Source organism: Rhineura floridana, chromosome 3 (genome assembly GCF_030035675.1).
Source record: "Rhineura floridana isolate rRhiFlo1 chromosome 3, rRhiFlo1.hap2, whole genome shotgun sequence".
Lineage (NCBI taxonomy): Eukaryota > Metazoa > Chordata > Lepidosauria > Squamata > Rhineuridae > Rhineura > Rhineura floridana.
This window is the reverse complement of record NC_084482.1, coordinates 172,341,559-172,358,922: the sequence shown is the minus strand read 5'-3', so window position 1 is coordinate 172,358,922 and position 17,364 is coordinate 172,341,559. Positions and strand designations below refer to the sequence as shown.

General features: G+C 39.9%; 1 protein-coding gene across 3 annotated transcripts in view; it reads left to right on the top strand.

Moving 5' to 3' along the window:
* Window positions 1-582: 582 nt before the first annotated feature.
* Window positions 583-17,364, top strand: part of PPP4R2 (protein phosphatase 4 regulatory subunit 2) — a 57,404-nt gene continuing 40,622 nt past the window's right edge. The window contains exons 1-2 of one of the 3 annotated variants that reach the window (XM_061618601.1): window positions 583-989; window positions 1,709-1,790. In XM_061618601.1, coding sequence (XP_061474585.1) covers window positions 956-989; window positions 1,709-1,790 — 116 coding nt within the window. In that variant the 5' untranslated portion in view covers window positions 583-955. Of the gene's footprint in view, window positions 990-1,708; window positions 1,791-2,831; window positions 3,021-17,364 lie in introns of those variants that run through there. The other 2 variants (XM_061618602.1, XM_061618598.1) reach the window with 2 other exon arrangements.

Below are 17,364 nucleotides of genomic sequence, written 5' to 3'. Positions count from 1 at the left end.
TGAAATTCAGTCGTCTCAATTTACAATCTTATCAGAATGTTCAAAATAATTTTGACCCCATTCAAGGTAAAATCCTTGTCCATCATCACTCCCCGTCTTCATTTACAAGTCGATTCTCAGTCATTTCGAAGATTTATTTATTTTAGTTCTTGCCATACAAATCTCCGCAACAGACATGTGAATGCTACTGATCGCTTGATATCTTTGCATCATTCTTCTGGCCACCCTCCCTACGAAGTAGTTTATGCGCATGAAAGGAACAGGGTTGTGTATAACGATAGCTCAGCGACTAAAGCAGTAGCAGCGCCCAAACCCAGGCTGGTGAATGACAGGAGTGCTCGTGTGTCAGTGTATACACGGAAGCATATACTAAACTCCCAGCCCCGGCCTCGTCTCCAGACGACGCCCTGACAATCTCCCTTCTAACATACAGATTGGAAGAGAGAAGCCGACACAGCGAGTTTTGCCAGAATATGACGTGATCGGGAGTGGGCGGGGCATCCAACCCAGCTGGTAGCGAGCCAAAGAAAGCGCCTTTTGCCCAGTCTTAAACTTGAGCGATTTTGCCACCGTTGCTGTTCTCTTCAGCCTTTGGGGGAGGGGCAGGCGGGGCGGTGACGTCATCGCTCATGGCCCCGCCTTCCTTCTCACCCCACCTCCCCTGAGAGCGCGCCCCCGTACCGGCGGGAAGAGGAGAGGCTTCTTTCGGTGTGCTTACGAGAGTGTGTCGGGGGCGCGCACGGCGACGGCTTGGGCGCCATGTTGGAAGGTTGCTGAGCCCGGCCGCCGGGGCTTCTGTGTTTTTCCCTCTCTCTCTCTCTCTCTCTCTCTCTCTGTGGCTGAGGCTGAACCACCATCGCTCCCGCGGCTGCTAGTGCCTGTTTCCTGTGAGGGCCCGGGGGGCAGGAGGAGGAGGAGGTGGAGGAAGAAGTAGAGGAAGAGGTAGCAACGGATCATGGATATCGAGAGGCTGCAGGAGGCGCTGAAAGGTGAAGGTTGGGGTTTTTTTTAGGGTTTGGGGGGTTACCCCGAGGTCACGGAGGGGAGGGGGAAGTTACCGGCCTTGGGGATGGGCAGGTAGGACTCTGTCCTTAATATTGGGAGAGACACGTAAGAGGCTGCATAGAACCTCTTTGGGAACAGAAGAGAAGAGATTTTATTTTCGGGGGGGGGGATGACCTGTGTAATGGGGACGGACGGACTCCTGCCAGACTCTGAGCAGTTTTGTTTTCCAGACCCCTACTTTCTGCTTCAGGGTATTTGCGGTGAGGATGATAGTACATGGATCCTAATATGAGCCAGAGGTTTTCTCTCTTTCTCCCATTCTGATTATCCCACCCCTTCCTTACAAGGGCCTTGAGAGAGTCTTCTCTGCTCCAACATTGTCTGTATCTTCTCCATAGCCTATGTCCACTTGCACTCACCATTTTCCCGTTCTTGTTTCCATTTCCTGTTACCTTTTGGTTCCAGATTCTCACATCCTCCACAACACATGCACCATACATACAAGAAATCTCTGGATTACACTGGCTACAGTTTCATCTCACATGAGGCAAGTGGCCTGGTATTAGAAGCCAGCTTTGAAAGGGAAGTTGAAAATAAACTTTTCAGCTATTAACATGTATTTGCTGCCCTTTGGAGGCCTGAGAGGGGGAGAGGTTCTGTTGTTTTAATAACGTTTCTCCTGGTTCTTTTCACCTTTTTGCAGATTTTGAAAAGAGAGGGAAGAAGGAAGTGTGTCCAATACTGGATCAGTTTCTTTGTCATGTTGCCAAGACTGGAGAGACAATGTAAGTAATTTTAATTGACTAATAGCATCTTCATGTGTTTTTGTATGTCAGAAAGTTAGCAACTGAATGGTTTTCCATTATTTGGGTGCTTGATCGGTTAAGTATCTACAGAATTCCAAATTAAGAACTCTGCAGTTTGAGTTTCAAGGGTTTTTTTTGTTCAGGTAACTTTCTAGACTTTGCACATTCACTGAATACTAAGAAGCATCTGTGATTCTTCCTAGTGTTGCTTGTCAGCTTTAATTGAATGCAGTATACTATATTGGATATAGTAAGCCTGCTGCTTTTTCGTAAAAACAATAACAAATCAAGCCACGCTTCTGGCCGCTTCTTTTATAGGCAGAAACTGGAATGCATTATGTGTTTTGCAATCAGTTTTTGGAGTTGTGAGTTAACTCAATGTACATTTATCCTGCCATTGCTACGTTTTGCTGCTTGTGTGAAAAGCTGAACCAGCATGATGCTTCTTGCACGAAGATTAACACAAACTGACTTTCTGGTCTTTAATAGGTTTTGATTCACTAACTAGCATGAAATACTGTTTTTCCCAGGCAGTTGTAAATGTGTGTCAGGACAATGGTAGCCCTTTTTGGCAAACCTAGTTTGGTAACATTATACAAAAGTGTTCATGACTGAAGTCCAAATTTTGAGACAGTGCCACTGTAATAATCAGCAGTGGAAACTGCTCATAATACCATTTTGTGATGTGCATCTTGATCCACAAGTAGAGCCAAGCGCATTTAGCAGGCCCTGTGTTGGTCACTTTCAGGCCTACTTAATAGACAAGGAACTGAACTGAAACAGGGAATGGCTTTCCCACGGCAAATATCTATGTTTTTGTGTCTGTCTGTCTTTTCTTCTCCATGCTGCTTTCCTCTAACAAAATCAAGGGCAAACCCCTTTCCATCACTTAAGATATCCACAATCACTTATGATTTTTTAAAAAAGTTTTAAGATAGTGTTTTGGAGCTGAGTTACAGTTGTTTATTGGCTAGGTGGGAATGGCTATTATTATTTGTTGAATTGCCCTTATTTGCCCAGGAGGAAAATTCATTGGCATTGTTCATCCAGCCAGCTCTTCTGAAGGACAGTGCTTCCTACCAGAATGGCTAACTATTTGCTAAAGGAGGGGACGACTGAGTTTCCAGGTGGAACCAAGTGCTTGGCTTTCCCACATCTCGCAGAACAGCAACCCTTTCATACTCATTCACCACTGTCCCACACAATCAGGTAGTGGCTTCTGCTCTGGTAGGCTGCCTTGTATCCCCGTATTATTCTGTGCCTTCTAGTTCTGACCACTACATCAATTTCAAGAAGTGGTGAGCATGACTTTGGGTTCTGGCCACTTTATTTATTTCTTGAATTTTTAGCCTGTCCTTCCTCCCAAAAGGATAACTTGGGTAGTGGAGAATGGTATAGTGCTGTGCATGGGACAGACTGAGGTTCATTTGCAATAGTCTAGTGTGCCAGCAGCACAGAAGAGTCCTGCCAACCAGGCTCATGGGCCCTCTTGCTTCTGTTCAGGCAGGTGTGCTGTAAATCCCTGCTGCTCATAGTACTTGTGGCACATGCGTCTGGCTTGAGGGAATATGGTCAGCTGTGTGTTTGATATATATAACAACATTTTTATTATGAATATGCACTGTGCATGGTGCTTTACAAAGTAGCCCTGTTACAAGCTTTAGTTCGACACAAGGTGACAACAGAGAAAGAGGAGGAAAATGAAGGGAGGAGTAAATCGAGGAGGAATATGTGTTTTATTTTCATTACCCATACTTAGACTTAGTTATAGTAGGATGTGCGATTAGCTGGTTGTGCCCAAAAGCTTCACATATTGAGTTTTGAGGAGGGATTTGGTGCATTCTTTGGTGTTCTGGGAGGTAGTTCCCAGCACAAGGGGTAACAAGAGGTAAAGCGGGAAATAATTTGAGGGAGCAGGATACTTTCAAACAACTTGAGGATAACATAATGTATAAGAGTAAAAAGGAAGGCCAGAAAGGAGAAGGTTAGCTGCCTTATACTGAGTCTAACCATTGGTCCATCTAGCTCAGTAGTGTCTGCTTCACTAATGTGACTGGCAGTGTTTCAGGGTTTCAGACAGCAGTCTTTGCAGCCCTTCAGTGCCAGGTTTTAAATCTGGGACTTTCTGCTTTCAAAGGATGTGCTCTTAACACTGAGCTACAGCTCTTCCCTAAAGGCTGCAGTAGTCAAGGTGAGAAAGTACGGTTATTTAACACACTTGTTTACGTATCTCGGTTTTTCTTAACTACTTTACTTCTCTAGAGCTTCCTTTACTTCCTTATTGTCTCACTATTTAGCAGGAAGGAACAGGTCTCCAGAGTGCAATGTTACTGAGTGCTCATTTTCTTGCTCCCAAAGTATCCTAGTGGGGGATGGTAATGCCAGCATGCAGGCTTCAATGAGGAATGTTGATTTCAGTAAGTGTTCTTTTAGAGTTTATGTATAGCTTACAATAGAAGCTCACCTTCTCTATGTGACTGGTTTCTTGGGAAAACAGAAGTCATAAAATTTATTCTGCTCTTTCAATCAAAAGGATTCAGCTCAGTAAGGAAAAAAATTATGTATGTTTTTTTCTAATATATATTAAAACTAAATTAGAAAAACATTGTTTTTCTGCACTTAACAACATCAGTTTAAACTTACAGCTATTTTGTTTTTGTCATCATTACCTGGTAGCATTCAACAATGTAGGCAGTAGGATCAGTTTAACACAACAGATGCCATCTGATTATGTCTCTCTACTTGTGCAATGGGTCTGCCTCTTCCTCTCATCTCCAAGCACCCTTCCCAGATCTGTTCCCACAGGTTGTGGAACTCTTCAGAGCACACTTGTGTGGGTGCAAGGAGCTGCAGGGAGGAGGAGAGAAAGGACTAGTCCTATCACACAAACAAGAGTCAGCTCATACAATGTTGGATATCTGTCAATGTCTAATAATTTGTGCCAATATGATACAACTATTGTAATAAGTTGTATATTTCTGTTCTGTAGATTGGCATGCTCATATGCTTAATAATAGCCTGGCTATTACTTGTCCTTTCTTAACCATTTTTATTTTTACTTTTATTTGCTTTAGTACTAGTGTTGATCTTCTTTGAAGGTTTGGTTTTTGAAAGTACATATCTAGTATCTTGAATTTTTGGTATCTCTAAACTGCAATATTTTTCAGGATGAAATATTACAGACATATTGTCAGGATTAGTGCTATAATTTTTTAAATGGGTATTAGCCGGTTAAAGTTTGCCATTATAAGAAGCACCACTATTAAAACTTTTTAAAAGTCTGTGGGTGTTACATAAATTGGGTGCTTTCAGATGAGAGGTTAAGTATTTTCTATTATTCTGTTTAAAAGACACACCTGAGAATTTCCTGAAAGAAGAATTTAATGATGGTGGCTAGTGCGTAGTATACATGTCAGCCATGAAAAAGGGCTGTGTAATAAAGGGGGGTTGTGTGGTTTTACTTGCTGTGAGTCTTGCAGTCTTGTCTTAATGCACCAATGCTATTTTGGGGTGTTTTCATCTGTTTTCTTCTAAGTTTTCCCAAAATAAACTGCTCTGTTTTCAAGTGGTAAACTTCCATGTTCATAGTATTTCTTGAGCCCTTGTGAACACTTAACACAGTTGTAGCCTTGTCTTTGGCTGTTTCTGGGAGCTGCAGTGCAGAGAAGTGGCAATTTGGAGTTCCATCGGGGCCAGATTCCAGTCACCCCACTTCCCCTCCTCATTATCTGATTCAGTGAGCAGAGATATCCCCTTTAACTGTGTACACTGCTGCCCTACATAGCCACTGGTATTGGCACTGCTGCTGTGGTACCAAGGGGAAGATCACTTTTTTTCTCTAGCAGTGCTCCAGAGGTGCTGATTACAGTGCCCATCAGGGCAGAAGGATTGCAGAGACCTCTAATCTTCTAAATCTGATGCTGCCATACTCCCTAATACGGGGGCCCATACTGGGACTTCCTTGACACTTGGTTCTGCTGAAGTATTGCAGTATTATTTCCCTTCTGAAGACATCAGCTGGAAGATGGCCAGTGAAAGTGAGAGAGGAGAAAGGTTAGATAGAGTAAGAGGGAGTTAGGAGACAAAAGGGGGGAGAAAAGGATTGCCCCCCTCCCTTGCTTTGTGTGTGTCTGCTTGTCTGCCCTTCCCCCGTTTGTATGTTTGATGTCTATGTAAGTGCTTTGTGAATTGGTGTGCTAACACATGACATGAGCACACTTGCATGCAGCTCTCAAAGGGGTGGCAATCTTCAATATGACCCTCAGGTTAGAAAAAAGGTTACCCACCCCAGGTACAATACAATTGTAATACAAAAGTCAGCAGTGGATCGTAAGTTTACTGTGTTATTGTTAGTCGAGCTATCTGTTGAATAGTCAGCTGTGTAGCCCATATTTAGTTGCTTTAACCTTTCCTCAGAAAGACAAGCTTGTTGGTTTCTATGTATGCAGCTTTTTTACCCACTTCCTGAAATAGCCCTTAATGAATAATTGTATTATTTTGCATCAGAATGTAAAATGGGAGAACACATGCAGTCATCAATCCTACACAAATTTACCCAACACCATTTGCTGAAAGTAAAATTAAAGTGTGATTACAGTTGCAAGCTTATTTTTTCTAGTTTGTACACTTCTTGGAGTAAGCCAGAGGTAGGAAGCTGGAAATGGCTGGTACGCCAGATCATTATCTTCCCCACCTGCCATGGGCCTAGTTGGATGTCACTTGATGTCCCAATGATGTCAGGAGACCCCATTTTCTCTCCAGGGATCTTATGGAGCATTTTGCAAGGCACTTCACAAGACCCAACTACCAGCTGACAGTTGGGTCTTGTGAAGCCCCTTGCAAAGCTGCTTGGCCAAAATAGCCTCACCAGCTAAACAGGGAGACCTAGTAGGCCTAATTTAGGCCCATGGGTTGGAGGTTCCTCACCCTTGGTGTAAGGCATGATTTATTTGTATAAAGGTGTACCTGTGTTGGGTACCTGGATTCTGTAAACATGGTTTTAGTTGTGCTTTAGCAGAGACAGCTGAAGGACACCTTTTATAACTTTGTGTTAGAATTAGTGGGTTTTGGTTTTTTTCATGATGCTTTGGCCTTTGATGGCCTTATTCTCACTGAGGTGATAAATCTGTGTATTGGTTGCATGTTTCAGACTACTGGGGGCTTGGTGCTTGGTGCTCCTTTACACCAACACAAAATACATTCCTGAAGATAAGGGGAAAGACTAGGCTGCTACCCTTCTCCCTGATATCTAGCTTCCTATATAGAGGGAATTTTTGTATGGATGCTCCCTTATACTCTGAAGTGGTAGACAAAGGTTTTTGTCACCTCTCTGAGAACAACTATCTGTGCAGAGGTATCATAGGAAATTGCCTGTCCACAGTTTGAATAGGTACTTATGATAGATAATGTATTATATAATATGGGACTACATAATATTGGAGTATGGCCTCTTAACAGATAATGCATTTACTGGTTTCCATAGGTTAATCAATTAGAAAAAATGATTGTTCTTGAAACTTGGTTGAGACAACAAAGCTTGAGGGCCAGATTTGATCATCAAGACAGTTATTGTCTTACACACAGACTTCACAAATTTAATGTTTCATCAGTGTTGCTAGTGCAGTTAGACTTGTACAATATATTCTGTTCTGCATTCAGAAGACATTTTGAAAGAGGGTTATCAGAAAGTAAATGTGTGTGTTCAACCACAAGCCATAACAACAATACTAAAATATGAATCCAAAATTTCAGTTAGTCAGATTAGTTTGTTTGGTCTACAGACCATAAACATCAGATACGATATAGAGTTATCCAAACAGCCATAACAGAGGAAAACACAATATCCATCTATATATATTGTGCCTTTTAAATTAAGAGTATTACAAATTCCATGAATGATCAAAAGTAGTTTTAAAAATGCAGATAATTTTGACTCTGAAGTCATCTTCTGTTTAATAGTTGTGGCTTAGTTTTGATGACTGCAGCAAGGCATTTGGCTATATTTTCATTAAACTTGGGGTACTGGGGAGGTAAATTGGGATCATATTACTATAAAAATTAATGGGCTAATGTTTCAGCTGAACCAATTTTGCAAGAACAAACTGTTAAATGCCAAGGCAGCCTTATAAATAGACTTTTCCTAATTGCTGATGGCAAAGTGTTGAACCTAGCCATGCTTTCCTGTGTCTAGGAATATTTAGTGTTGTTCTTATTATTGTTGTTATTTCATTTATATCCCACCTTTCCTCCAAGAGGCTCAAGGTGGTGTACATGGATCTTCCCTATTTTATCCCCACACCAGCCCTGTGAGGTAGGTTAGGCTAACAGATTCTGACTGGCTCAAGGTCATCCAGTGAGTTTCATGGCTGAGTGGGGATTTGAATCCTGGTACCCCAGGTCTTAGTCTGACACTCTAATCACTACACCACACTGCACCACACCTACTGGGTTGATAATCACTACTAGGTTATAGATCAGGTTACAGTAGAGAGCAAACTCCTTTGCCCAAAGCTAATGAATTTTGCAAATAAATATCTGGACATTTCTGTTTGATGAATTTCTGTTTGATGCAGGTGGTTGCTTTTTCGAACTCAGGTGGCAGAAAATGGGGTAGTTAAAAGCCAATGATGATAACTTTGTTGTTAACAAATTTTAGTCAAGAGAAGGCAGAATTATTAAGCAAAGCGAGGGATAGGTAGCCCAAATCTGTTGATACCCATGGGCAAAGCCAGTAATCGATTGTAAGAGACCACACTACTGTTTTCAAAGAGCAAATGCTTCTTGAAGGCACATCTTGGTACATAAAATACCTTTCTCAAAAAAGTGATTTGTGTTGTTTCTAAGGAGTCATTGATTTCCAAAATCTGTAGTTGAACTCCATATATAATCTTGGTTACAACTTTGGCTTTGTGCATCTTCAAAACTGAATGTATATGCAGTCATCCTTAAATCTTAAAAGCAGTACTTGCCCAGGGATGTTAATGTAATAAATAACATGTGCCTGAAAGTGTGGAGAGGGAAGTAGAGGATGCTAACTTTTCTAATTTACTAAAGATTCCTTGGATGGAAAATTCTCACCTACCGTAAGTGACCAGTCAAGTGTGACTAGTTACAAGAGTGCATTTAATTATAATTACCTATCTCAGGGAAGCTGAAGTTCATACATAAAAGTAAATAAATGGGACTTGAGTTATCAAGTGTTGCAAAGTGACACTTGTTAAGAATATCTATAACTTGAATGAATAATAATAACCTAGCAGAGCTTTCCTCAATCAGGTGCCCTCCAGCTGTTGTTAGACTGCAACTCCTTTCAGCCCCATCCAGCATTGCCAGTGGTCTGGAATGATGAGGGGGTTGTAATTTGAAACATTTGGAGGGCATCATGTTTGGGAAGCCTGCAGTATCCACTGTTTAGTTTAAACATTGCTTGATGTATTTGGCAAAGTACTATTGCTACTAAAACAATAGATCAAAGCTCTGGCTCCAGTCATGAGAACCTCCATCATGTGTTCATAATGTCTTTGGATTCTGGCTTTTAACTATTGTTATTTAACAAGTTTTTCTGCTTGTTAGAATTATTGAACTTCGATACAAAACTTGTATTTAATTTCTAAACCACTCCAGGTATTAGGAATACCTGGGTGGTTTAGAAGGCCAATGGATACTGTATAAACTTAAATATAAACAATGAAACAGCAATTTTAACTAATAGGACAGAATATGACAAGAAATACAAATGAAGTTACGTTGCAGACAATATTCCTCAAATTCTAAAACCTTGGAGTGTCTAATTAGTACTGTCAAAAGCCTAGATGAAAAAGTATGTTTCAACTTGATGCTGGAAACTTATTGTAGTCAAGGCTAACCAATGCCTCCAGAGGCAGGGAATTCCGTAGACAGGGCACTACTACAGAGAAGACCCTAGCCTGTGTCACCATACAATGAACAATCTCCCATAATGGGACTACAAGAAGGGCTGTCTTTGCCAATTTTGGAGGAGGTCTGTAATTTCACTTACTAATTGTAGAAACTGAAAGTTTGGATCACATCCAGCTACCACTCTCCTTTTTGGACTATATTCTGAGTTTATAAAACCTTCATATATTCAATAAATGATAATAGTTACCAGATGATTGATGGGGACAAACAAGGTAAAGTTGTGAAGCCTTTTACTTTCACATCTCTTTAGATACTTTTGTATTTGATACAGAGGAATGTTTCTTTTACCATGAACTTTTTTCAGTGGAAAAGTTGAACAACTTTTATTACAGTAGGGCCCCGCTTCTCGGCATTCCGCTAATATGGCGCCAGTGGGGCGATCAGCTGGAGGGGGGCTGGAGCTCCCTGTTCTCCAGCTGATCTTGCCGGAGGAGGGGAAGATCAGCTGTAGAGAGCTACAGCTGATCTCCTCTTCTGGCGCGATCAGACTCCCGCGCTGGAGCTGATCACACCGGAGGAGGGAAAGATCAGCTGTAGTGCGCTACAGTTGATCTCTTCTGGTGCGATCAGACTCCCGCACTCGATCTGATTGCGCCTGAGGAGGGGAAAATCAGCTGTAGCGCTCTACAGCTGATCTTCTCCTCCGGCGCAATCAGCGGGTTAGGTTCCAGACCCCCGTGCTACAGCTGATCTGCTTTTTGGCGGGTTTTGCTTTTCAGCGGGGGTCTGGAACCTAACCTGCTGTATGAGTGGGGCCATACTGTATTGGTCATTCATTTTTGTAAATGAACATATGCATTTGAATGTAATTATTTTTTTTGGTAAAAATGTTGCCAGTTTGGCTGCTAGAGAAGCATCACTGCAGCTCTTATAAACTGAGGACTGTGCATGTAGGGAATGTATTTATAATCTGCTAGTATGTTTTATAAGCCATGTTTCGAGGAAATGTATGAAAGGCATGTGACTTTTATGTTGTCCTTTTTTGAGTTAGAGTTTCCTTATGCTTTAATGAGGCTCAAGTGATAGATGCTTCAAAAAAGCAAACAGACGTGAAAGTTTCACTGTGGTTTCAGAGATGGCTGTTGTGTTAAAGAGCATTACAACTAGATTTTCTGATTAACATAATTTTCTTAATCATCAAGAAATGCCCACAGTCTCTACATGACGTTGTTGTTTGTACTGGAAACATAACTCCAGGCCTAAACGTGTAAGTGAATCAAGTTCTTCCCAAATTCTGTGTTGTCTTACAGATACACACTCGTGCTCTGGTGTGAATTATAGGGCAGTATGTGATGAAGGAAAACAAACAATCAGAGCATCTCTCATTCCTGTCTTCGTGTCTACTAACCTAGTTACATGATGATTCATACTTTTTCATTCTCTTGTATTTACTGAACCTATGCATGAACAGTTCGTCATTTCTGAGCTTTTCTGGGTTTTTATCCCCACCAACATACATCCATATTTGGTCTTATTATTGGATCTTGGGACCAGCAATAGACTTGTCAATATTTGCATATCTAGATGGGTCAAATATACCTGCCAATGGTGGGTACTTGTAATTCCTCTTTTTATTTATGATGATCTGATACTATTCAGTACAAATATGATTTAAGGTAATACGAGAACACTTTCATAGTGGTGTTTTGCTTGCCTTTGGAAGGATTGATAAGTTTTATCCATCAGACTCTTTGCTTGGAGTTGATGATATGTATTGAGTTGTATCCAAAGGTCATCCTGTTCGTGCACGCACTTCCACTTGTGCATTGGAACTTCCCCTCCCTCTCCTCTGCTCTCGGGTACCACCTCCATAAACACCACCCCAGATGTGCTTTGGGGGGATTGCGGGATCTCCCAGAATAGATTTGAGGGGAAGAGAGGGAGGGAAGTTCCATAGCACAAGCAGCAGTCCTTGCACAAATGGAATGACTTCAATGGATATAACCCTTAGTGCTTGTTGTTATTTAAATTTATTCCTTGCTTTTCACAAAAAGTCTGCAAGTGACCTTCAGAAAATTAAAACAAAGATACCATAGAATAACTTGCATAATACTAAAATTGTTCATCCACTGACAGACAATAACAAGGAAAAAATTCTTCTGCTACCCTACTAAAAGATGAACATAAAAAAGGCCATAAATCAATTTGCCTTAATTCCTAGTATTACTAAAGGTGAGGCACTGTTCTTCCCTATATATCCACAACACCCATGCACAGAAAGACCATTTGGCATGTCTAGACAATATAACAGGCCTTTATAGGGGAGATCTGTGTGTGCTTCCCATTTTGGCCCTTTTCTCTTTTCAGCCATGTTACACTGGCTTAGAGTATGTGTAACTTAATCAAGTAAAATAGTGGGACCATGTGGGGATGGGGGCAGCAGGCACATACCTTTCATTGTCTGGATGAACATGCTATGTGTGCTAAGTGAGAATGTGTGTGGGAGATAGAGCTTTCTTGAACCCAATGTGGATCCTTCCACACATGGGCAAGGATTATCAGTGATGCTCTCAGTGATTTTACAACATTGTTTGTATTGGGTGTGTACAAAGTCATGAAGGCTTTAATCAACTGCAGTAATTCAAGGTAGCTGATCATTATTAGGTATAAGAGAAATTATCACAAAACAGTTACACATTACTCAAGAAATTAATAATAGTAATGGTAGTATCAAAACACATTGATTTGGTTCCCTTTGAAATTGTCCCACAGACTTCCAAGGCTATTGTTCTACCATCTTTGCAGAGGTTTTTTTTAGCTTGGGCTCCATCAGTCAGCACCTGTATGTGTGTGTCCTGACTTTTGTGTTGCAGAAATCACAATTGTACTTTGGTATTTTCAGCACCTACTGTTTCTTGTTAATACTGAAATCCGCACGCGCACACACACAGCTCCAGGATGTGGTGGTTATCTCAGATAAGACTGGGGGAGAGGCACTATGGGGATTATAGATGCACATTAAAATCTGTTAACTGTTTAGTCAACATAATCAGTATTAATAACATAAGACTTAGACCAGCATCTAGGCTTGTAGTGATGGAGTGCGACCAAGAAATGTGAATGTTGCATTTGGATAGTTGGTTCTTCCTAGTTGCCTTAGATTTGACGACTTCCGGGAAGGGTGACTTAGCCTGTGCCTGCTTTTGAGACGGGCTCCTGCCTCAAAAGAAGCTTATTCAGATATATCAGTCAGTTTTTTCTTTTTTTTTGACTGATTAAACTTCTCCCGGGTAGGGAGAAACGAAGAGATTAACCTCAAAGCCTATTTTTGTTGGGACGACCAGATCTCATTAATTTATGGGACGAGGTCCAGCCGACGAAGGTGGGACGGATTTTCAACAGCAAGCTCTATCTGTTAAAGCGAACGTTCATCTTATCTTCTAAGAGAGAACGCACTAACAGGCAAGCACCCTTCTTTCTATATTTTTCTTTTACTTGACTTAAATTGTTGCTGTTTAAAAGAGATTTGCCAGATTGATCGGTTTTTGACATCTCACTGGGGAGCCGTAACTTCTCTCTGCTACGCACTAATTAATAGCTTATCTCTGTTTTTGTTGCAAAAAGCTGTCCTGGATTTGCATTCTAAAGATACACACAGAAGAGGGATTTCTATTCCAGATTTTTATTTTGAAAAATATTATACTGTTTTGAGACTACTCTCTTTTTGGTCTATTTTATTTTGACGAATCTGTTTCTTGACGATTGCCATTAATTGCTTCGATCCTGGGAACTGCATTTGGTTTACTTAACTATTGGAGAGATAAGGCTGTCTGCTCTGTTTATACTGTGATGTCACCAAGTTTGGAGTATTAACCCAATTGTTGCTGAAATAAGAAGTGGTTTTCCTATATTTTTCTTTTAAAATGGCAATTAAGAAAGTGGCTGAGAATCTGGAAATAACTATGTTTCAGAGAATAATGAATGAGATTGAGATAACGAAAATTGAATTGAGTAAAATGAAGCAGGAGATTAAAGATATAAGGGTCCCTGTGAGAGAGGTGACCCTGGAAGGGGTCCCTGTGAGAGAGGAGACCCCGGAGATTGGAATAGGGGTCCCTGTGAGAGAGGAGACCCTGGAGACTGGAATAGGGGTCCCTGTGAGAGAGGAGATCCCGGAGATTGGAACAAACGTGGAACAGGAACAAGATTTGGAGTCTATGGACTTTAGAAATAAAATCTATTGTTTGGAACTCAATGTTATCTCTGAAGAAATTAATGAAGACTCTAGAGATAAAGTTATCAATGGCATGGATTATCTTCTGGACTGGAATGATGTGATGGAGCCCAATATAGAGAAAATCTATGGAATTAACTGCAGCCATGTGACAATGGAAAAACTTTTAAGAGATGACCCAGTGTATTTTGAAAAAAAGAACAGAGATATGATTTTACAGCAGTATTTCAGCAACTTATTCAGAATGGATGGCAAGAAAATATTTGGGATAGAGGTAATTCCCATCAGACTCTTATTATATGACTATGGCTTTGACAGCAAGATTATTATGGAATACTGATAATGGAAGATTGGATATTGAAATTACTGGACTTAACAAGACTACTGAAGATGGAAGATGGAAAATGGAACCAATAGAGATAATAGAACAATGGCTACTGAAATTACTGAACCTAACAGATTCTGATGTGATGGATTAATTGAAATGTTTATTTTGACTATGGTTATGACAATAAGATTATCATAATTAGTAATGAGATGGATTAATCGATATGCTTATCTGGAAAAAAAAAATTGATAGATATATTTCTTAAAGAATTGAAACCCCTCTTTGACTTTTTGTGGAAAGAATAAAGTAATGTTTATGAGATTTGATGATTAAGTAAGATAACTACTGGAGGAAAGTGATTTTATAATATGACTTAAGAGACAGGATTGCTATATATTATAGACTTATAACTGATTTGATCTTTGACAAATGGGAAGTCAATATTTTACTCTTTATTTTTTTTTTTTTATTTTTTTTTTTCTTCTTTTCTTTTTTTCTTTTTGTTTAACTATTTTTGATTTTGTTTTTTGTCTTTGAATGTTTTATGATTTTGTCTTGTATGTTTTATGAAAATCTGAATAAAAATTATTGAAAAGAAAAAAAAAAAAAAAAAAGATTTGACATAGAGGCGTGCCCAGGACAGCTGCATTGGGTGACCAGTCTTGCAAGTTTTCATTTCCAGTCAAATAAGTAATATCCCTTAAGCCGTGGAACTCTCAGTAAATTCATTAATCAATTTTTATCAGCTGATTTGCAACCTAATTAAGGTGCTCTTGCCATTCCTGTCACAGTGGTTTCTTGTCCCCCCCCCAACACTTAAGCAGAGAACCCTGGGATTCAGAGACGAAGCAATGCAGTATTGTTTGAGAAAATAGTAGTTTACCATGTTCACTGATATAGTAATACTTTAGGCAAAACCGATGATGAAAGTGACCATTTTGCAACACAAGTGGGAATCACTGAAGGGAATGTTTAAACAGTTTTGGCATCTAGGGGACATAATCCTTTTATTCAAGAATTTGACATTGGTAACATAGATTTTTTTTTATGAGAGACTTTTTTATTTTGTAGAAGCTGACTCAAGTAAGAGGATGTAGAATATTCTCCACTGATAAAACTGTTTTTTAATTCAAAATGACCAGCTTGCTTAAATGCTCTGAATGGGATTTCAGCTTCTCCAAAAACAAATAGGGTCTTGACATTTTAAATGTTTACTTTAAAATGCTTGTAAAATAACCACGTCTTTCAGTTGGTGGAAATGTATTGGAACAAGATGGTTTAAAGTCTTAAACATATGTGAAAATATAAGATATGCCTGAAAGCTGTGATGAAAGCGAACTAGATGTACTGAAGGGTAGATCCCCCCTACCCATTTTAAAAGATAGTTGAGGGTTATTAAGAAATTGAGGAGAACACATTGAGGATTTAATCTGAATTAGAAAGACTTGATTAGGAATCACGTGAAATACTGTCCAAAGCTGTTAATATAAGGGAGTACTTAATGGAGCCTTTGTTGCCCCACTTCTCTCTCTTGTTATTCGACATTTTTTTCTTTGGCATATTTATTTTGCATGCACACAGCTATCTGTAATACTGAGGTGAATGGAAAGCTTTTCCTTGCACAGCTCATGCACATCATAGCAAAATGTAAATGTACTGCCTTCAAGTCAATTCCGACTTATGGCGACCCAATGAATAGGGTTTTCATGAGGCTGAGAGGCAGTGACTGGCCCAAGGTCACCCAGTGCACTTCATGGCTGTGTGGGGATTCGAACCCTGGTCTCCCAGGTCGTAGTCCAACACCTTAACCAGTGTAATTTTACAACAATGATGAATGCAAAGCTAATCTTTAGAATAAATGGAAATGAAAACAATTATTTGATAAATAAAATTCAATTCACTTTTTCTAGGATGAATGAATTAATACTAACTATGGTGCCACCTAAAAAGTGGGAAATGTGTTATACTTCGGCTATGGGGCGGTATACAAGTGCAATAAATAAATAAATAAATAAAATTATATATATATCTATATATATTTATCTTACATCTTCTCAATGGGGGCTTCAGGTGCTCTCTTACAAAAGGGGCAGATTGCTGCCTCTAAAGATTCTTCCAGACCATTCACTGGATCACAGATTTCTTTCCTTTTGTTATGCATACCATAATTGCAAAATTGGGAGTTTATCTTCTCTGAAGTGTGAAGGACAACTTGTCTTTAAAATATCTGTGTGTGCTCACATGTGTACATGTGTTACAGTTATACTTTCCACTGCGTAGGCAGTGCTATTACAAAGAGATCTGCCCTCTTAACTTTGTCTTATTCTACTTATTCTCCCATTTTTGTTGCCTTACAAATGTGCTCAGTCTAGTGTGTAAAACTATTTACACAATGCAGCATGTAAAACCACAAATTGCACTAATTAATATACTTTAAAATCATGAATCCACAAAAGATGGTCACTAGTAGCTACCAGATAATTCAACTTCAGTGGTGGCTGCCTGCCACTCCCAGACACCCATCATCATTCTGTATGGATCACAGGAAACCCTACCAAGGAGGGGGTCTCTCACATCACAATAACCTTTAAGGAAAGTCAGAAGAAGGATGCTTGTTGCTTCCCACCTTTGCTGACTGCTGGTACAAAGTCATTTTCATTTGGTGTGATACCAGAAAGTGATGAGTGCCATGAAAAACCAAAATCTGTGAATCTCTGCTTACAGTATAAAGTAAAGAGTAATCAGGTTAAAGTTGTAAACGTTTTTAAAAAATACATAAATACTGTATGCGTGACTTGTAGAGGGCCATACTAGTCTTCTACCATCATCATCACTGCACAGGGGAAATCTTTTATCTGCGAGGGAAGACAAAATTGCCTCTCCTTCAACCTTTCATGGGTATGGTCCTGTTTGTTTTCCTATATGAAACTATGATGTTTGAATCATTCAGAAAAAGCAGGCACGGCCTTTCAAATGTTGGAAGTGTATGTTCTGAAACTGAGAAACAGGCTTGATTTCTCTACTACTTTATTTTCATTTTTCTTTTATGGACTCAAGGCAACATACATAGGGTTCCCACGCAGTCTCCTTTCCATGCATATGCTTAGCTTCAG